Consider the following 22,755-nt stretch of genomic DNA (forward strand, 5'->3'; position numbering starts at 1 on the left):
ACTTACATATTTTCAGGGTGCTCTGGTCCGGTCATGTGGTCAGCTCCCACCCACAGGTTCAGTGTGGAAGAGGGACCACTGATGCCCCACAGTAAGCCTATGGATGACGTCATCGCCAGGCATTCAATCTGTGGTCACTGCTCTCTCCTCTCCCCTGAAGCCGGCCACTGGGGAAATCACATGACCAGACCAAAGTGCTCTAAGCATAGGTAAGTATATGCATCTTCCTTCTACAGGGCAGTTAGTATAGGAACTAAAAACTGGGTGGGAGCAGTTTTAAGCAGAGGTAGTATTAGCCTGGACTTCTGCTTTAAATTTCAACCTGTTTATTCATTTTCTAAAAAGAAGATAAATTACACAACTCGAGGTGGGATGACATGACCACCTAATATACAAAAGCAGACTTCTACTTTAATGGTAAGTTAAAATGTGCCCACTTACTGTATATTGGTGGTCAATTAAATGCTCACTCAGGTTAGTGGTCAATGGAGACTGGCTCCCTTAGATTGATGGTCAGTGGGATAAGGGCCCCAGTAAGCCAGCCATAGATGGATCAAATCTTCAGTAGGGACCAGCTGAGATTTGATCCATCTATGAGTAAGATGGTTGTACTGAAATCCATCAACTTCAGTACAACCAGCCTGTTGGATTTTTAGGGCTCTTTCACACAGCCATTCTGTATGTCTGTTTTTCATCGGTCCATTTACGGATGAAAAACGGACACCCATGTATTTCTATGGACTAGCAGATGATCATCCGTTTATATCCGTTAATGTCCGCATCCGTTAACATCTGTTTTTTTGAACGGAAGAAAACCCTATTTTTCTTCAAGAAAAAAAAACAACAAAAAAACCCCGAAATGGATGAAAAACAGATGTAAATGGACATAAAGTGGATGTAAACAGACATACGGTTCGTTTTTGCATTGGTAAAGGATGTAAAAAAAACGGATGTAAACTGATGAAAAACGATGTGAACTGATCCGTTTTTTTATTGGAAAAAACGTGACTGAACTGATGAAAAAAAAAAAAACCACCTGTGTGAAAGGACCCTTAGCATGCAATTACTGCTGTCGGCTATAGCCACCAGCAGTGATCTTTGAGTTCTGCTGGTAGGGAAGGCTCCCTGCTGGCAGGACACAATAGCGCTGCAGGAGGATCTGTTGATGGGGGAAATCAAGCTATTTTCTTTCCTGTAACCCATGAAAGAAAATCACATCATCGGTGGCTTGCCTTACTCTTGTGGCCAGTGGGAAAATACTCCTTACATTAGTAGTCAGTTGCAAAAATGCAGATTCCATTTGTGGTAAGTAGGTGGAATGTTTCCTACATTGACCCTTTACAGATAGTTGAAAGGATCATTAATGTCAGTGGTTACTTATCTGAGAGTCAGAAATTGCTCACTGTTCAAGGAACCCTTAGACCCCTCCAGAGGAATCCTGGTTAAATAAGACTGGTATACACACAAGAACCTCCCGTGTTCATGAAAATTCTAAAATGGTAACCAGGTCAAATAGGGAGTGTCAATCTCTCCACTGTTTACATAGATAGCAATAAAAATCTGACAGATGTTCTAATCATTCCCTACTTTATCCAGAACTTTAAAAGATGCTGCCTAGGGCATACTTATTACATAGTTAGTCTGGCTGAAAAAAAAGACAAAGGTCCATACAGTTCAACCATAGAAAAAAAAAGTTATAATCCTACTCCCACAGTTGATCCAGAGGAAGGCAAAAAATCCAGCAAAGCATGATCCAATTTTCTCCTGCTGGGAAAAAAATTCCTTCCTGATCCCCCGAGAGGCAATCGGATATTCCCTGGATCAACTTTACCTATAAATGTTAGTATCCAGTTATATTCTGTGTATCCAAGAAAGAATCCAGGCCTTTTTTAAGCAATTCACTGAGCTGGCCAGAACCAACTCTTGAGGGAGTCTATTCCACATTTTCACAGCTCTCACTGTGAAGAAACCTTTCTGTGTTTGGAGATTAAATTTATTTTCCTCCAGATGTAAAGAGTGTCCCCTTGTCCTCTGTGATGACCTCAGGGTGAATCAAGCAATAAATCTGACCTTTACCAAACATTTACTACAGGTGAATCTTCCAGGTACGTGTTTATAAAGTAGTAGTAAACTTTGTTTTTAAAAAATATTGCTGACAAAATAGACAGGACATTTAGAACAGAAGAGGTCATATTGGTTTCTTCTGTCATAATTGCTTCCTCCTGCCTGTCAGCCATCATGTACACTGAGCTGCGCATGTGCAGCTCACTGAACATTTACAGCCCCGATATGTGCTGTATGTGTAAATATACTGTCCATGCCAGCACAGAGCCATAACCCACCTGGGGGTACCCAAAAAGGAAGAAATGACAACAGACTACTACCACTTTAAATGACAGTGACCAATTCACTTCTAGTGAATGTTTGGTGAAACTCACATTAAGCCCCCGGCCACATTATTATTATTATTATTATACAGGATTTATAACAGTTTGCTCAGCACTTTACAATATAAGGGAGACAATACAGCAACGATAGAGTACAATACAAGAGGGATAGGAGGGTACATCAAAGCAGATTTTGAAATTGTGCGACTTACAGTGAAGTCACACGATTTCAAAATCGGGCAACCTGCCAATTTCAGTTGCGATTTGCAAGATATCTGACACAGATGTCTATGCAAATCGCAACAAAAGTAGTGCATGTACTACTTTAGAAATTGGTGCGACTCTGACCAAGTCAGAACCACACCGATATGACTGCTCTAATAGCGGACAATAGGGTGCGACTTGGAATACGATTTGCAAGTCGCATGGCATGAAAATCACATGCCAAATCACACCCAATGTGACTGGTGTGTAAATGACTTTTAACTATGTCCATAATCTTACTAATAGGCATTAGTTGAACTCCAGACAGCTAAACACATAATTGAAATAGAACACCCATAATCTTCTAAACACACATATACACATATTGGAATATTGAGTCTCAGACCAGCTTTAGTTATGCAGAAAGGCAACATCAGAAAGAGTTAATTCATTCTACACAGTGCCCAACCTTTCACAGACAGATTTCCAAGGGAGGAGACGCTACGTAGCTGTCTGTTGAGACTTGAGAGCCACGCCAGCAAAGTACGAATGGCCCGCCCAGTGCTGATCCCTGAGCCCAACATCCTGCATCCCATGTCAGGGACCTCAGGAATAAAATTTGCAGAACTGCTAGTGTTTTACTAAGGATTTCTGCCAGGAGGTTTAAGGTGTCATAAAACATCAATCCAGAACAGGGGCGAACTGACCATTTGGAAACTCAGGCACTGCCCGAGGGCCCGGGGTCAGTAGGGGCCCCATGAGATGCCCCTGGTACCTTTTTCATAGGCTTTTTTGAGTTTGGGCAAGGACACAGGGGCCACATGATCCCCTATTGCCCGGGGGCCCCATGAGTTGTTAGTCTGCCCCTGATCCAGAGAACAAGTAAATCATATGAGGATTCCTGGCAGATATTAAATCACAAAGTTGCACTAACAATTTGCAGGTATGTAGGAACATACTGGTCTAACCTCTTTGCATGCCTGCTGTGACCAATGAGTAGAATTCAAAATGAACATTCCGACCCGTTCTATACACAACGCTGCATGCACACTGGCTTTTGTAAATGCTTTTCTCCCACCAAGTAACAAGCAGCTTCGCAAGCCATTTAGGCGCAGTTAAGTGGATCAAGCACTTGGCTGTTTGTTTATTTTATTGGCCAGAATATTATTGCTAAAAGCATGTTTAGCCCTTGAGCATTGTTTTTTCACTTCAATGGCCTGAATAAATTAACATCCTGACCAATGAAATAAGAACACCCAAGCACTTGACATGCCTAGGCATATTTAGACAGACGAACCCCCAAGTGCTTGACACACTTAGGCCGGCCATACATGGGTCGATTTTCAAAAATCAGACCTAAGAATAATCGGCCGATTTTTGCTGTTAGTGGGGCAATGGCACCGGCTGATTTTTCTGGTTCCTCCCCATTTTGTTTTTTCGGGCATGCTGGAAAGTTCATGAAAAACAACCAATTTTTTAAATCATTGGTGGCACCATCGGATTACAGAACGAACAATGTTTTCGATTTTTTGATCGAAAAAACGTTCAGAATTCAACCCATGTATGGCCTGCTGATCATGTTTAGACATGGCATTTTTTTCTGCCCAAAAGCTCCTCTTCTGAATGTGATTTTGATGCTAACATTTAGGAGCAGAAAAAAAAACAAACAATCAAAGGCCTGTAAAAGAGGCATTTGACAGCTGCAGTGTGCATGGGGCCCACGACTGTAGGACAGTACAAGTCTGGTTTTATAAGCTCCTCTTCCTGGTCTGTTCCAGAATAAACAGTCACATAGAATGGCACGTTTTGCTGAGCTCTTCATTATAGCACAGCTTTGCGCAGGCATGCAGAAGTAATGCAAAAGAACGGACATGAACATAAAGAATAGAAAAAAAAAACACATGAAAATAGTAAATAAATGCATGGCTCTCCTGTATTAAACACAGTTTTTATGAAAGAAAGAGAGGGGGGGGGGAGAAAGAGAGAGAGGGAGAAAGAGAGAGAGAGAGGAGGAGAAAGAGGGGTAGAGAAAGAGGGAGAGGGAGGGGGAGGGAAAGAGGGAGGGGGAGGGAAAGAGGGAGGGGGAGGGAAAGAGGGAGGGGGGGGGGGAAAGAGGGAGGGAGGGGGAGAGAGGGAGGGAGGGGGAGAGAGGATGGGGGAGAGAGGATGGGGGAGAGAGGATGGGGGAGAGAGGATGGGGGAGAGAGGATGGGAGAGAGAGGATGGGAGAGAGAGGATGGGAGAGAGAGGATGGGAGAGAGAGGATGGGAGAGAGAGGATGGGAGAGAGAGGATGGGAGAGAGAGAGGGGGCTAGAGAGGGGGCTAGAGAGGGGGGGAGGGGGCTAGAGGGGGGGGAGAGGGGGGAGGGGGGGGGAGAGAGAGGGGGAGAAAGAGAGAGGGAGAGAAAGAGAGAGGGGGAGAAAGAGAGGGGGGGAGAAAGAGAGGGGGGGAGAAAGAGAGGGGGGGAGAAAGAGAGGGGGGGAGAAAGAGAGGGGGGGAGAAAGAAAGAGGGGGAGAAAGAGAGAGGGGGAGAAAGAGGAAGAGAAAGAGAGAAAGAGAGAGGAAGAGAAAGAGAGAAAGAAAGAAAAAAAAAGGGAAAATAGGCCCTGTGCACCTGGGGTGTTTGCCCAGCTATTCTGAGCACCTTTCCCCTGGCAGGAGAAAAGCCACATTTTTCAAACACGATTAGGTACATGTAATGTTTGGGTGTTCACTCATTTTAGTGGCCAGAATATTAATTTATTCTGGGCTTTGAAATGAATGCTAAATGCACCCTGCCCTTAGGCACATTTGGGAGCATTTTTGCGCGTTAAGCCAAAACATTTCTCTCCTGAATTTGATTTTTCTGCATTCAGATTTCTGTCCTTAAAATACTTCTGCCTCTAAACGCCTGGAAACCCCTATGTCCTTTGCTGCAGAGAAAAAAAAAAAGAAAAGCAAAATACCTGAAAAACAGGCTTTTTTTTTTTTTTTAACTGCAGTGTGCATGGAGCCTGAAAGGATGACAAGCTGACAGCAGTCCTCACACACCTTCTCCCTGTTCTATGATCTTCTTCTGATGAGAAGATACACCTCTCAGTCATAATATATTGTGGCTTGGCAGGCAGAACTCCAAACTCGCCAGCTGATGTAAAGAAGGCTTTGGCCCTGGTTCACACTGACGTGGTGCACAATTCGCAGCGTTTTCAGTGCGAATTCCACACCGCATTAGAATTGCACCCCATTCATGCGAACCGCTGCGGGTGTGTATGTTACGTTAACAGCACCCCGAAAGCGGTCCGCAAAACATGGTGTGATGTGCAGAATCAGATTGCATACTCATGCGATCCGATTCTAGTGCGGACTAAAAAAAGGGTCCTGTATGTTTTTGGTGCAGGTTCAGTGCAAAATGTATGGCTCCAATCGCACCGCACACAAATCGCATGTAATTTGCACAGGAATGCTGTGCGGTTCCTGTATGAATCACATGCAATGTACCGGACCGCATGTATGTGAACCCAGGGTAATCTATGCCATCACTAGGGCAACCTCAGCTCAGCAGAGGGCTACAAAATACTGACTCAGTGGTATAAATGCCCTCAGATATTTTCCCCACAATCACCCCTAACTGCTGGTGCTGTGGCATGGTAGAAGCTACAATGCTACATTTATAGTAAAGCTGTTGTCTGGTCACTTTGGAACACCACTTTGCTACATTTATCACCACGTCACAGGTATAAATCTCCCAAAATCCCCACAAATGGCGTATTGTCCATTCTGGCCTGGTTCTTGTTCCCATATCACCAAGGTCCTCTTCTCTCATGGATGTGTACTATTACACCCAGACACTGGGCATCCTCCTCAATACAAGAACTGGGTTCAAGACCTGTTATCTCACGGGACTGGAATATCCCACAGAAGATCTCCTTGATAAAAGGATCAATACAACAGTTTGGGGAAACTTGGATCTTCTTCAGGCCTCATGCACACAGGGCATTTTTGCAGCCACTTTTAGGGGCGTCAGGAGGTTTTTTTTTTTTAAACGCCCCTCCATGTTATCCCATGTGCCCATGCACACACAATTTTAGCAGCTTTTAGTAGCAGTAGCGTTTACAAGCATGAAAAACCCCAAGGGCCAGTGCGTCCAGGAGCAGCAACATTTAGCACTTCAGCATAAACTCACTGCAATGGCCAGAATAAATTACCATTCTGGCCAATGAAATGAATTAGCGCCCAAACGTTTGATGCTTGTAAAAGCATCTAAATGCTTGTAAAAGCGTTATATACTTTTACAAGCGTTAGGTGTTTTTTTTCTGCAACAAAGCTGCTGCAAGGAGGATATCTTCTAAGAGAGTTTTTAACATCCGGTGTGCATGAGGCCTCATGGGCACATTAGCAAATGGTTCGCTTTGCCCATAGGTTCCTACAGTCAACTCTCTGAAAATGGTGCCAACTCCATGGCGTGGTGGAGACCTTTAACAACATCATTACTTTTGGAACAATAATGTTTATTATATTGTGTGTAGCCATACCTTTTTGCTGGGGTGGGCCTACGACTTCACGCCTGTACTTTCCCTATGTACCACCCTCCCCCCCCCCCTTTTTTTTCTTTAACATTTCCCCATGCCATCCCTCTTCCTGTTCTTTTTTCACTTCATATGGTGGGTGATTGTTGGAGTTACTCATCTGAGTTGGCATGCATACCCTGTTGATTGCTGGGACCCACAGACCTTTGTTGATAGACTATAACCAGTCTATAATTCTTGTACTATGTATACTATGTCTGAGATTGTACTAAATACTGCATGGATGGGACCTAATTGTCTCTTTGTTGTTACTTTTATATCTTCAATAAGCTTCAATTGTGTAAAATATAAAAGGATGACAACCTGCCATGTCAGCATTTGGTCAGACCTGAGAAACCCGACGGACAACTACTGCTTCCAATCAAACCTGGCCACTACTCCAAGCCAACTAAACAAAAGAAGATATGGGCCAAGTGGGAAAGGTTTTCTGATATGGTCTACAACTTGTTCTACAGAACGGTATACCCTCTGGCCTTTAGAAATCTGTACACTGCAAAACAGTGCAGCCAAACAGAAATCCACATTTCACTGTCCCAGGTGGGCTAAATAGAGGAAAGATGTCACCTGCTCACTATAGGTTAGCCCATGACACCACTCTTGACATTCTTACAGTCATGAATGATGTTGTTTCCACATCCTACAGCCTCCATGGATCATATATGATGTTGTCAGGTGTCAGCGCCTTCTGAAAAAAATCTAAAGCTGTCTATAGATGGATTGGAATTTTTCAGGTTTAGCATGGTCCAGCTGTATCTTGATCCATGTGTGGCCATCCCCATTTGACAGAAGTCTATCATTAGTTCAACTTCTTTTGAACAGGAATGTTGGAGAACTTTTCTTGATCAGCAGCTGCAGCCTCTGATCAGTGTATTTGAATCCCACAGCCATAATACGTCTCAGAGGAGAAGATTCCTCCATTCACCTCGCTTGTGTAGATGAAGGAATCCATTCATTTTTCCAATCAGCTCGCTGGCTGATCATAAAATTATGGGTCATCTATGGCCACCTTAAAATAGATATTGTTGAGCCGAAGACCGCTTCTGCTTTACCAGTTAAAACTCTTAAAGTGTCACCACTGTCACCGGTATCAAAAATAAGCATGCTGCTAAATCTAGTAAGTGTCTATCCTCAAGTCATTTCAGTCATGTGAGCACGGTCACATCAGGTCCAGCACAGCTCAATAGTTCAAGGATACGTAAGGCCTACTCCAGACAATTTTCAGATAGAGAAGACAAGAATAAGAAGCCTGATTCCTATGTATTTTTAACTGCTGCCTGTTTCCTGGTTGAGATGTTTTTTGTCAAGTGTTGGCAATCAGTCATCCCCTTTCACCTCTGAGCATTTTGTTGCAGGATTCCAGACACAACAGAACTCAACAGGAACCCTGTTCACACCTGAGAGTTGTGTCGCTTGTTGTGCGAGGCTCAAAAAAAAAAAAAAAAAAAAAGCCCATGAGCTTCTCGCAGGCAGAAATGTGAATTTAGGACCCCATAGACTAATAGAAGCACCTGGAAAATGCATAGTTATGGACTTTTTCAGGTGAAAAGGTCTATAGGGCAAAAATCTCATGCTATACATGTGAATTGCGTTTGATTAGCTAAGATCAGAAGGCACTGCTGGGATATCATGCATACAGTTACAAGGTCAGGATATTTAACCTTGCACAAGCTCCAGGGCTATCAAATTTATGCTTGCTTCACTCATTCATGAACCCCTGGCCCATCACCTGATAAGCACATGCTTCTTTCAGGTCACAACGCACCATGTAGTGAAAGGTGGATAAGAAGACAACCCCCAAGTATGCCACCAAAAAAAAAAAAAAATCACAAGTGACAACATCTGTCCTGACATGTTCATTGTAGGAGCTCATGACATGGAGCTTACACAGGGCTGAGGACTCTCTCCCTCCACCATGTGACAGCGACAGGTGACTGAGCAGCCAATCGCCAGTGCAGTCCATTGTAAGGAAAGTCATGATCTGTCACACTTATGCCTGCTACACACGATGACAATATCAAATGATTGTCCGCTTTTGTTTTTTTTTTTTGCATGCTAGTCTCATATCGCAAAAGGTTAATACAGTTACAAAAATTCTTGAAAGACAGAATACAACATGGGAAGTGATCTAATGTGTTGGATTGTATTATAATGTATTCTTTCATTTCAGAGCATGAGCAGTCTCAGTCACTCAACTTTTGTTCGTATAAATACTATACTAACTAGAAAAGCTACAATTTCTGGGGAAATTGTGTGAAGTGTTCTTGCCTCCACCAGTAGTCTGGATTGGGCGGAGTAACTGGGTGGCGTGGCTTGTCACTCTGCTGCCTGCTCACACCTGGGTTCTTATGGCAACTCACTCTACAGCAAGGGCAGAGAAGAGTGTTTAAAAACAAACTGCTCCAACTTGCTCACTTCACTGGCGGTTGCCATCTTCAAACGTTTGTAGTTTAAAAATTATAAATCCTACACTGAAGAGCTTTATATAGTGAGAATCACAAGACCCAGACCTACATTTTGATGCATAGTATGTCTCTGAAATATTAAAAATTAAGGCACAGTCGCAGTTTAGAAATTGCCCTTCAAATTTGAGGTGGCTAGAGTGCAGTTTCAATGAATGTCAATGTGTGGCGTGAGTTGCAAACAAATGGTCATATTGTGAAAACTATCAGGACTATGGCTTAGCCATGGACATTTTTAGTGGCAGCAGGGATAGCTGAACGTTTTGATATAAGATTTGTGTAGGTGGGCTTGAAAATGAGGGAGTGATGGCAGTTTAGAAATCATGTCCTGATTTTTCAGCTCACTCTAGCTTTTGTCAGCTCCCACTCTAGTTTTGAACATTCCGCCATTCATTCCTATGGGACTAATTTCACCACAAAAACGGCGATATTTCGTGAACCATTCGGCGAAACGTTCCACAAAGTAATAGCACACCAATCGGGAACAATCCGCATGTTTCGGTATATTACTGTCTATGTAGTGTAAAAACTGTGGGAGGAGTTAGGGTGGTAAATTTGGCTATAATAATAAGAATATATATGTGAGATAACAGTAAGTGGTCTTGCCATGCAAGAACACTTAATTACATGAAAATCGTTTGTTCTGTTATCTTACAAGAAAAATATTCGTGCTTGTCCGTTTGGAAAATTTTGCATTGATTGTCGTGATTGGCTTTTGAAAACTGTGTACCAATGATCAAATTATTAGATGATCGCTCTGAGAGCAGGGTTTTCTTTGTCCGATTTTTGAATCGCGTGTACTAGACATTTAGAAGCTCTGGGTATTTTTCAATATTACTGCAGCAGAAAAGCAAAAAAAAGGTGAGTATGCGGGACCAGAATTAAAGTGAATATTTTCCCTGCATGGGCATTGCTCGGGGTCACATATTTTAGCATATACGCAATATCTTTCCAGCTTCTCCAATGTGAGTCACACACAATGTCAACATCAGCATAGCAGAAAAACCCGGATATAATGGATCGTCACCGTAATTTAGAGTGCTGAAGTATCCCTGGTTCTAACTAGAACATGGAGTGGGAAACCTGCGATCCATATGCATTCCCTGCACTGCGTTCCATTCACACTGCCCATGTGATCTACAGTGGGTGCAGTGCAATGCTAACGACACTCCAAATACAGTGCGTTTGCCTGCACCAGATTGCATGGTAACATGGTACAAAATTATCATGCAATCCAGTTGCAGTGCATTTCTATTGGTGCTTGCACTACTTTGGTGTGATTTGGTGCGATCGCACTGCATGTGAATTTCACAGGAATGCGGTGCGCTTTCTGTGCGATTTATATGTGATTGATAGTATGAACCTAGGTTTATGGCTCTTGCACATGGCCATACAAGGTCAAATCTGCCTGGTGTGGTGCCTGGGAGTCACAGCTAGCGTGTAATTGAGCCTACTGACAAACTATGCTGTGCGCGGATATACATGCATAACCATCAGTTTTCATATGCACATGTACAGCCGTGTGCAGGAGCCCGTAAAGCACCCATACCAAGGTTCCGGGATCTGAAAGGGCCTGAGGCCTGAAATCTGTGCATGACAAGCTCCTGTTTACACAGCAATGATGTGAACAATGTGAAAACAACTATACTACACTGACAAATATCATACGGTATGGCAGACAGGAAAGTACTAACATTTTATTTAGCTGAACATCGGGATAAACAAGTATTGTCTAAATATAGGAGGCTTGTGTATTCTTACTTCTTGGAGTGATTTGTTTATTTCTTCCAGATCTGTGCAGTAATCCAGGGTGAAATTTTACTTCTGTGCAGGAGCTTCCTGTAATAAAGACCGGTCACTGCTGCTCTCTCTACTTGTACAGGGTGACTGGTCTTCTCTCCGCCCCTCCTGTAAGTTTCTACAGGCAGCCTGCAGTGGGTGGGCCCTGGTGGGTTCCTCCCACAGCTCTGCGCACAGGTTATGTACTGCTCAGTGATGATGTCGCTCCTATTTACAAGGCAATATCTGGGTTTGCAAAGGCATTTGGTGCTCACAGGATTTACATCCTTTGGAGCTATTGAGGAACAGATTTAAACAAAAGTATTTTCACCCAGTGTTCAGCTTTAACGTTTATATTTGTCAACGTTGTTTAACCACTAGCCTACTGGGCACTTATACCCCCTTCCTGCCCAGGCTAGTTTTCAGCTTTCAGTGCTGTCACACTTGACAATTGTGCAGTCATGCAACACTCTACCCATATGAAATTATTATTTTTTTGAGACAGATAGAGCTTTCTTTTGGTAGTATTTAATCACCTCTGGGTTTTTTATTTTTTGCTAAACAAACCAAAAACAACTAAAAAATTTGAAATAAAAAAAAAAACTCTTAAGTTTTTGTTATAAAAGTTTGTAAATAAGTGATTTTTCTCCTTCACTGATGTGTGCTAATGAGGCTGCAGTGATGGGCACTGATGAGGAGGCAATGGTAGGTGGCACTGATGAGGAGGCAATGGTAGGTGGCACTGATGATCATTGACAGGCATCACTGATGGGCACTGAAAGGCAACACTCATATGGCACTGATAGGTGGCACTGACAGGCAGCACTGATATATGGCATTGATGGGCACTGACAGGTGGCATTTATAAGCACTGATAGGTGGCACTGAGGGGCTACACTGATCATCAGGGCACACTGACCATCAGTGCCCTGATGATCAGTGTACATGTCCCCTCTGAAGAATGCCGATTACCAGCTCTCCTCTCCTCTGTCAGTGTGACAGCTCGTGGGGAGAGGAATGCCAATAACCAGCATTTCCTTATTTACATGCGATCAGCTGTTATTGGACACAGCTGATCACATGACAGAGCCGACATCATCTGCTCTTTCCGTTGATCGGTGATCCACTGTGTCCGAGGGACACCGCGCACCACCGATCTACGCGCGCTGTTAGAGTGGGAGGACATCATATGACGTCCTCCCAGAACGAGAGAACCGCCTTGCGCCCGTCATTACCTCATATGGTGGGTGGGAGGTGGTTACAGAGGGCCATGTTGCACTGACGATTTTGTCATTGCAACTTGCCAGTGGCAGAGTCAAGGCGGTACAGCTGACACTTGCTCTTTGCAGAATGTCGCTGCAAGAGAACAGCGATGGAGTACTAGGGTTGGTGATCCTAGACAATGTGCAAACTAGGATCCCTTTATCTCCTTTGAGGGCTTTGACCTCACGTGCTGTCTGCAGCCTGACCTGTAATGATCTATTAATGGGCTACCGGCGTCTGCTCACTAATGTCCCTCAAAGAGGTATTAAACTCAAAAACAAACATTTATTACATTGCAGCTTACCAATTAGATGTGGTGGCTGCATTCGTTTTCTTTTTTAGGCTGTCTTTCCTTTATTTTTACCTGTTGATCTGGCCACTAAGTCTCTTGTTGGTTAACAGAACAAGCTCTCCTGAAAATGTAAGCGTTAAAGTGTTGAGACAAACCATTTACCACTGACAAGGGCACTTAAAATGATCAGCTTTATGTATTTATGTAAAACCTTTATCCCAAAAGAAAAAACTGTTGCTGGAACTGCTTGTGTTACTGCAGTATGAGCTGGAGTGTGGCATCAATTTATTACTTAGTGGTGCACCGAAATGAAAATTCTGGTGCCGAAACCGATACCGAGAATTCAGAATGCACGTGGCCGAAAACAGAACCGAAATGTCTGCGTATGTGGAGGTTTGGAGGCTCCAATTTTTTTTTTTTTTTCTACTTTCATGTATGTATGTATATATATATGTATAATTTTATTTTATTTTTTTAACTTATGATGCTATTGCTATCACATAGGGGATCGATATTCCCCTACATGATAGCATATCTTTGTAGGGGGGAGGGGGTAGTGTGTGCAAGGAAGGGGGCAGGAGAGGATCAGTGTATACAGTGAGAGAGCAGTGTATACAGAGAGGCTCCCTTCACTGGCTGTCACTATGGGGTTTATTTACTAAAGCTGGAGTGTCCAAAATCAGACTCCCTTCTGCATAGAAACCAATCAGTTTCTAACCTCAGCTTGTTCAATGAAGCTTTGGCAATGAAACCTGGAAGCTGATTGGTTTCTATGCAGAAGGGAGTCTGATTTTGGACTCTCCAGCTTTAGTAAATAAACCCTATATGTCAGTGCCGATTTTTAAATGCAATTGCCGGCTTTTTTTTTCTTCACCATAGCTCAGAGAATGAATGAATCTTTGTTTCTTTTAGCTCAGGAAAGAAACTAAAAAGAAAGTTTGTTTCTTTTAGCTCCGGGTAAGTGACAGCTGATTCTCTGAGCTATAGTGAAGAAAAAAAAACCCCCAGCAATTGCATTTAAAAACCGACACTGACATATAGGGGGAGATTTACTAAAACTGGAGAGAGCAAAATCTGGTGCAGCTGTGCACGGGAGCCAATCAGCTTCTACCTTCAGCTTGTTCAGTTAAGCTTTGACAATAAAACCTGGAAGCTGATTGGTTTCTATGCAGAGCTGCACCAGATTCTGGACTCTCCAGCTTTAGTAAATAACCCCCATAGGGACAGCCAATCACTGTATACACTGCTCCTCTCTTGCCTTTCTCCGCCGCCCCCCCTCTCACATCTGCAGTACGCACAGTCTCCTGTATCTGCTAAATTTTTCCTATCGGCAGAATGCTGATAGAGGTATTTTCGGCCGATATGTTTCGATGCATCCCTAATTAGTATCTGCTAGTACATCTGACAATGCTCCTGTCCAAAGGTGCCCCCTGTGCTCCTTCATCCAGAATAAGGGTACTCTAATACTGGAGGTATGTTACTGGCTAGAACACCAGGTGAAAACAAAGGGAAAAAGCCTTAAAAAGAAAACTAATGCAGCCATCACATCTAATAATTGGTAAGTAGTAATAAATCACATTTTTGGTTTTGGGTTTAACCCCTTCCCAGCATTGCCTCTCAGCCCTTTAAGAGGATCTAAATGCCAGGATGTGAAGACGGGAATTCCAATCACGTGATCGCTGTGACTGTCAGTCACAACGGTCACATGATCAGAAGCTCCCGATCGCATGTATGCATTAGGACTTTTTCAGTACCCGCTCATTACTGTGTTGGGAGTGCACTCTCTGTACAGCAGTGTTTCTCAACTCCAGTCCTCATGGACCCCCAACAGGTCATGTTTTCAGGATTTCCATTATTTTGCACAGGTGATTTGATCAGTTTCACTGCCTTAGTAATTACCACAGCTGTTTCATCTGAGGGAAATCCTGAAAACATGACCTGTTGGGGGTCCATGAGGACTGGAGTTGAGAAACACTGCTGTACAGTAAGGCGTGTACCTAGGGCTTCATATATGTGACCGCTAAGCCTTGAAGCCCACTCGCTGAGAGGCTTCATATACGCACCAGGCCAGTTGGAATTGGTTAATACCACTTCAAGTTGACTAGTAGACTTTCAAATGTTCGTATGAATATTTGTACAAAAATTCTTTCTGCATTTGTTGACTGGATGAATGTTATTCGAAATCATTTCACAAATTGTTTGCTTTTAATATTGGATTTTGGAATAAATGTAATCTCCCTAACAGAATCCACATGCTTGGTTAGAGATTTGCTTGTTTGAGAAAAACATTCCATCCTGCTCATTCGAATTTTCTCATCACTGAAGTAAAAAATGAATGCCACATTGACTGCAACATGTACCATGATCAGGGATGAGCTCAGACATGTCAGACATGCGTCCAAACCCAACTGAGCTATCCTGCCAGGAAGTGAAGAGCCAATCAATGACAATGGAGGCAATCACATGTACACGCTTCTTGTGTACATGCAACTGCAGGGTGAGGCAGCTAGGATGGGCTGTCAACTTTGACAGTTTCTTGGTGGAATAGTTCAGGTGGGTTTGGAAGTGTGCCTGAACATGTCTGAGCTCATCCCTGGTTGTAAAGTCAAACAAATGTTTTAAACTTAAGTAATAAACATGTTATACTACCTGTGCAAGGGTATTGGCCCCAAACCTTTTCTTCTGGGGCCCCCAGCCAGTGCTGTCTGCTCCACCCCTTCTTCATGCACCACCACAGGAAGATGCTTTCTACAGGGGAACATGTGTGGGTGTGCTCCCGAGCCAGGCTGTGTGCATCCATAGACACACACAGCACAAATTGGTCCCACCCCCTGTTCCTTCCTCACTGGATTTGACTGACAGCGGCAGGAGCCAATGGCTTCCTTCACTCTTAGCCAAGCTTGTGAGAGCGGGGAGAGGTGACAGATGATCTGCAGACAGACACATTAAGGAAGAAAACCTTTTAACTATAGAGCCACTTTGGGCTGATCATACAATGTGATTGTGCAATCTCCTTAACCACTTGCCTACAGGGCACTTTCACCCCCTTCCTGCCCAGGCCAATTACCAGCTTTCAGTGCTGTCACACTTTGAATGACAATTGCGCGGTCATGCAACACTGTACCCATATGAAATGTTTATAATTTTTTTTGTGACAGATAGAGCTTTATTTTGGTGGTATTTAATCACCTCTGGGTTTTTTATTTTTTCTTAAACAAACCAAAAACCACTGAAAATTTTGAAAAAAAAAAACGTTTTTTCTTAGTTTTTGTTATACAATTTTGTAAATAAATGATTTTTCTCCTTCACTGATGTGCGCTAATGAGGCTGCAGTGATGGGCACTGATAGGCTGCACTGATGGACACTGATAGGTGGCACTGATGGGCACTGATGAGGAGGTACTGGTAGGTTGCACTGATGGGCATTGACAGGCATCACTGATGGGCACTGAAAGGCAGCATTGATACATGACACTGATATATGGCACTGATAGGCGGCACTGACAGGCGGCACTGATTGGCATTGATAGGTGGCACTGACTGGCACTGATGGGTGACATTGAAAGGCAGCTCAGATGGGCACTGGTATGCACTGATATGTGGCATTGATGTGGCACTAATGGGCACTGGCAGGTGGCACTGATGAGCACTGATGGACACTGACAGGTGGCACTTTTGGGGCCACACTGATCATCAGTGCCCTGATGATCAGTGTACATGTCCCCTCCGCGGAAAGCCGATTACCGGTTCTCCTCTCCTCTCAAGCTGTCAGCGTGACAGCTCGAGAGGCGAGAAATGCCGATAACCGGCATTTCCCTGTTTACATGTGATCAGCTGTGATTGGACACAGCTGATCACATTGACCAAGCCGACATCTTCGGCTCTTTCCGTGATCCGCTGTGTCCGAGGGACACAGCGCACCGGCGATCGCTGCGCGCTCCCTGAGCCGCACATGCGCGGTGAGAATGGAAGGACGTCATATGACATCCTATCAGAACGAGAGAACCACCTTGCACCTGTCATTGTATTATATGGCGGGCGGAAGGTGGTTAAACATGGGTTCACACTGATGCAGTGCAGCACATCGCATGTGATTTGCATAGGAAACGCACTGCATTCCTGTGCAAACCACATGCGATTTCTGTGGAGTGCAATTTGAGCCATACATTAGTATGACTCAAATTGCACCAAATCCACATCAAAACAGTGCAGGACCTTTTTTCTGTCTGCATCATAGTCGGATTCGATTCTGCACATCGCACTACATTTGGGGAATCGAGTTTGGGGTGTCAACTTAAGATACTTTTCTAGGGACAACCCAAAATTTGTTTTTTTTTTACTTTCACTTTCAACAACAATGATAAACAGGACAAATAGAGAGGGGGAATCTCCCTACCATGGGCACAGACAGCAATAAAAGCTGACAGGGGCTATAATCCATCTCTATCCAAAACAGTTAAACCACTTGCCCTCCAGAGGATTTACTCCCCCCCCCCCCCTTCCTGATCAGGCCATGTTTGTAATATGGAGCTGCGTTACTTTAACTGACAATTGCGCGGTCATGCAACACTGCACCCAAATGAAATTTATGTCCTTTTTTTCCCACAAATAAAGCTTTCTTTCTGTGGTATTTGATCACCTCTGCGGTTTTTATGTTTTGAGCTAAAAATAAAAAAGTCTGACAATTTTGAAAAAAAAAAAACAATATTTTTAACTTTTGCTATAAAACATATCCAATAAAAAAAAATAGAAAATCAAATTTCATCATAAGTTTAGGACAAAATGTATTCTGCTACATGTCTTTGCTAAATAGAAAAAAAAAATCCCAATACGTGTAAATTAATTGGTTACAGTGTCTACAAATGGCGATATAGATATTGGGATTTTTATATTTTTTATACTAGAAATGGTGGCGATCAGCAACTTATAGCGGGACTGCGGTGGGCATCCTGACACTGGGTGGGAACTGACTACCTGCCACTGACATCCCCAGTGACACCAATACAGAGATCAGTGCCTGATTGGAGACTGGAATGGATTGTGTAGGCGTGTCCTTCTATTGGGGACAATAAGGGCTCATTGACATCGCATGCAGCCAGCTGTGTTTATAAATGCAGCATGAAGTCCTATGCAGGGATATTGAATGTGTGCCAGTGAGCCGAGTTCACATTGCTGCACTGCTTTCATGGGTGTTAAAAAAAATAAATAAATAAAAGTCCAGCATGCGGCATTTTTCACACCGGTACACACGACAAATGAGCATAATGGAGGCCATAGACGGGTTGAAAATCGGTTGATTTTTCGGCTGGGGAAAAAAAAAACGGCAGATTTTCGCATCGTTGGTGGGTTAATTGGTCGGCCGTTTTTCGGGGTTTTTGCACATTTTTTTTTTATGGGTCATGTTGGAAAATTTGCGACCGATTTTGACGATCGGCCGATTTTCCCGGCAATGATGGGCAAATCGGGAAGAAGAGAGGAGGAAGAAGAAGAATCCTTCCTACGAACTGGAAGTCCAGTCTGATATTATATTTTATATGAAAAAGTCTTGTGGTTGCAACAAATGTATCCAAACAGAAACATTGTAATCCAAATAATATATTTGTATTGCTGTCACATTGTATGGTGCGCTTCTCTGTCTAATGCCGGCCATAGACGGCCGATGTTCAACCCGTCTATGGCCCGCCTAAAGCTGTGTAAATGTAGCTTAGTAAAGAAAATAAATTCTGAGAAATAAAAATCTAGAAAAAACGCACCACAAAGGCACTGAAGACACGCACAAACGTGAACGCTGAAACACCCAGAGTGGTGGGTTTACAGACTGTGCAGTTCCTCCAGAGTTAGTAAGCCTGCTTTCACACTGATCTGTTGCGGGTCTGCTGCACTTTTCAAAGTTTTTTAAAAAAGCACCGCAAACGCAGTAAAAAGGTAAATGCATTTTTGCTGCGGATCAGTGTGAAAGTAGCCCAAGCCCTGGTTCACACCGGTGCGACTTCAGGTGCCACATCCAATTTACACCTCTAATGTATGTCTATGGCACAGGGGCGGACTGACCATTTGGAAACTTGGGCACTGCCCGAGGGCCCGGGGTCAGTAGGGGGCCCCATGAGATGCCCCTGATACCTTTTTCATAGGCTTTTTTGAGTTTGGGCAAGGACATAGGGGCCCCATGATCCCCTATTGCCCGGGGGCCCCATGAGTTGTCAGTCCGCCCCTGCTATGGCACTGTCTTAATCAGTGCGATTTGAAGTAGTCTGATTTCAGACATAGATCCTACTTTTTTCCGATTGCATTGCAACTTTCTGGTAAATGAAGTTGCAAGCCGCAGTGAAATCAGAGGTACGAATTGCACTGATCCGCGGCTTTGAAGTAGTGCGATTTGTAAAGTTGCATTCAATGTGTACCAGGGCTAAGTGGTCATTCACACTTGTGCAACTAGTCATGCTACTTAAGTCACCGGTCACACCGCAGCAATTTAAAATCATGCGATTTGTGTGCAATTTCAGTACGATTTCAGGTGCGATTTCCAAAGACATTATTGCTACTTGTGAAGATTTTCACCAATTTCTTGCAATTTGCAGTGCGATTTCCACTATATTCTATGCATGTGAAATCGCAACAAAACTGCAGAAAAAGTAATGTAAGAACGACTTTAGAAATCGCATTGCAGCAAATCGCACATTAAGACACTGATAGTCGCATTCATTAGGTGCGATTTCCAAATCGCACCAGTGTGACCGGGCACTAAGCCCTGGTTCACACTGGATCCGACTTTGAAATCGTGCAACTTCACTTGAAGGTGCACAATTTCAAAATCACGTCAGTGCGACTTCAGGCTCCATTCACATTCATGCGACCTTGGGGTCCAAAGTCGCATGACAAGTCGCCCACCATGTTTGTCAATGGGTACCATTCATATCTGTGCGACTTCAAAGTAGTTCCTACATTACTTTGGTCTGACGTTCAAGCAACTTGAGGGCCCATAGACTTCAATGTAAACCCTCCAAAGTCGCACCTGAATGTTGAACATGTGACTTGTGTGCGACTTTGTACAGCAAAAACAATTATCCTTGGTCAAATCCAAGTTGTGTTAAATCCCACTGTTAAGTCGCAATGAAAATCACACGATTTTGAAGTCACACAAGTGTGAATGGACCCTCAGGTGTGACTTGGAACACATCTTTGCGACTTCATGTACAGATGTCTATGCAAGTCGCACCTGAAATTGCAAAAAGCAGTGCAGGATCTACCTTCAAGTCTGCAGTTGCACTGGTTTGAACAGTTCCATTGCTGACAAAAAGTGTGCGACTTGTCATGCGATTTGAAACTGTCAAATCACATGACAAGTTGCACCAGAGTGAACAGGGCTTAGAGTCCAAAGTTGCACCCCATGTCTTCCACTGAGTACCATTCATATCTGTGCAACTTCAAGTCGCAGCAACCTCAAAGTAGTTCCTGAACTACTTTGGGCGGACTTCCATACAACTTGATGGCCATAGACTTCAATGTAAACTCTCCAAAGCCACACCTGAATGATATACATGCGACTTTGTACAGCACAATCATCCTTGGTCAAAGCCAAAGTCGCATCAAAATTGCATGAAGTCGCACTGTAAGGCTCTATTCACACTTGTGCGACTTTAGCTTTGACCAAGGATCATTGTTTCTTCTGTACAAAGTGGCACATACAACATTCAGGTGTGACTTTCATGTAAATTTGGAGGGTTTACATTGAAGTCTGTGACCCTCAAGTTGCATGAAAGTCAGACCAAAGTAGTGCAGGAACTACTCTGAAGTCGCACAGATATGAATGGTACCCATTGGGAAACATGATGGGCGACTTGTCATGCGGCTTTAGACTCCAAAGTCGCACATAAGGCTCCATTCACACTTATGCGACTTGTCATGTGACTTTGGGGTCCAAAGTCGCCCCCCATGTTTCCCAATGGTCTACCAGTCATATCTGCGTGACTTCAGAGTAGTTCCTGCACTAATTTGGTCCGAGTTTCATGCGACTTGAGGGCCATAGACTTCATGTAAACCCTCCAAAGTCGCACCTGAATGTTGTACATGCGACTTGTGTGCGACTTTGTACAGCAGAAACAATTATCCTTGGTCAAAGCCAAAGTTGCACTCATCCAAAGTCACAATGAAAATCGCACGATATTGAAGTCGCACAAGTGTGAACGCAGAGGACACCGTCCACTGGTCGTTAGTAGATCCTCCTCGTAGACTGCAATGTAATGAAGTTGTGCAATCAGATCGTCATGTGTGTGTGCGGTCACAGGCGATCACCATGGTGACGCCGGATGGGTGGATGATCAATGGCAGGGACACCGACAGAGGACCCTCCGTACACCGGCCCAGAGTGGGCAGAACGTGTCACTGTCACCGGAGCCACCCGCTCCTTTCTACAGACATACCCCGAGCCTCCCCCGTCCGCTCTCACCCCGTGGACGTGGTATCCCTCGTTGCCGCCCTCGGCGGGCTCGGAGCTCAGCGACAGCCCCATCACCGGGAACACTCCGCCGGACACACTCTGCGCTGACACACCGCCAGGACTGCCAATCAACCTCCGACACCTAGACAGGGGGAGAGCACATCGGGGATCGGCTCATCCGCCTGGAGGAGGAAGAAGGATGGTGAGGTCAGATGGTAACACAGGAAGTGCCGGGTAACCAGGGACGCCCGAGGAGGTGAGACTGAGAATGTACCGCACCGAGATCCATAGAGATCCCATAGAGAGGGCAGAGATCCCATACAAGAGGCAGAGATCCCATAGAGAGGACAGAGATCCCATAGAGGGGGCAGAGATCCCCTATATGGAGGACAGAGATCCCATACAGAGGACAGAGATCCCATATGGAGGGCAGAGATCCCATAGAGGGGCAGAGATCCCATACAGAGGACAGAGATCCCATACAGGGGGCAGAGATCCCATACGGAGGACAGAGATCCCATACAGGGGGCAGAGATCCCATACGGAGGACAGAGATCCCATACAGAGGACAGAGATCCCATACGGAGGACAGAGATCCCATACAGGGGGCAGAGATCCCATACGGAGGACAGAGATCCCATACGGAGGACAGAGATCCCATACGGAGGGCAGAGATCCCATAGAGAGGACAGAGATCGCATACAGGGGGCAGAGATCCCATAGAGAGGACAGAGATCCTATATGAAGGGCAGAGATCCCATAGAGGGGGCAGAGATCCCATACAGAGGACAGAGATCCCATATGGAGGGCAGAGATCCCATAGAGAGGGCAGAGATCCCATAGAGGGGCAGAGATTCCATACGGAGGACAGAGATCCCATACAGAGGACAGAGATCCCATACAGAGGACAGAGATCCCATACAGGGGGCAGAGATCCCATACGGAGGACAGAGATCCCATAGAGGGGGCAGAGATCCCATAGAGGGGGCAGAGATCCCATACAGGAGGCAGAGATCCCATAGAGAGGACAGAGATCCCATAGAGGGGGCAGAGATCCCCTATATGGAGGACAGAGATCCCATACAGAGGACAGAGATCCCATATGGAGGGCAGAGATCCCATAGAGAGGGCAGAGATCCCATAGAGGGGCAGAGATCCCATACGGAGGACAGAGATCCCATACAGAGGACAGAGATCCCATACAGAGGACAGAGATCCCATACAGAGGACAGAGATCCCATACAGGGGGCAGAGATCCCATACGGAGGACAGAGATCCCATACAGAGGACAGAGATCCCATACAGGGGGGCAGAGATCCCATACGGAGGACAGAGATCCCATACAGAGGACAGAGATCCCATACAGGG

General features: G+C 44.5%; 2 protein-coding genes across 3 annotated transcripts in view; one reads left to right on the top strand and one right to left on the bottom strand.

Moving 5' to 3' along the window:
* The window catches only part of GORASP1 (golgi reassembly stacking protein 1), a 57,832-nt gene extending 36,269 nt beyond the window's left edge, over nucleotides 1-21,563 (bottom strand). Inside the window, exon 1 of the mRNA XM_089673136.1 lies at nucleotides 21,397-21,563. Within this exon, the coding sequence (XP_089529262.1) occupies nucleotides 21,397-21,459 (63 nt within the window). The 5' untranslated portion in view covers nucleotides 21,460-21,563. The remainder of the gene's footprint in view (nucleotides 1-21,396) is intronic.
* TTC21A (tetratricopeptide repeat domain 21A) overlaps nucleotides 21,343-22,755 on the top strand; it is a 99,084-nt gene continuing 97,671 nt past the window's right edge. The window contains exon 1 of one of the 2 annotated variants that reach the window (XM_089673135.1): nucleotides 21,343-21,643. In XM_089673135.1, coding sequence (XP_089529261.1) covers nucleotides 21,600-21,643 — 44 coding nt within the window. In that variant the 5' untranslated portion in view covers nucleotides 21,343-21,599. The remainder of the gene's footprint in view (nucleotides 21,644-22,755) is intronic. The other variant, XM_089673134.1, reaches the window with a different exon arrangement.

Source organism: Staurois parvus, unplaced genomic scaffold (assembly GCF_062004578.1).
Source record: "Staurois parvus isolate SC_StPar_1 unplaced genomic scaffold, SC_StPar_1.0 ptg000136l, whole genome shotgun sequence".
Lineage (NCBI taxonomy): Eukaryota > Metazoa > Chordata > Amphibia > Anura > Ranidae > Staurois > Staurois parvus.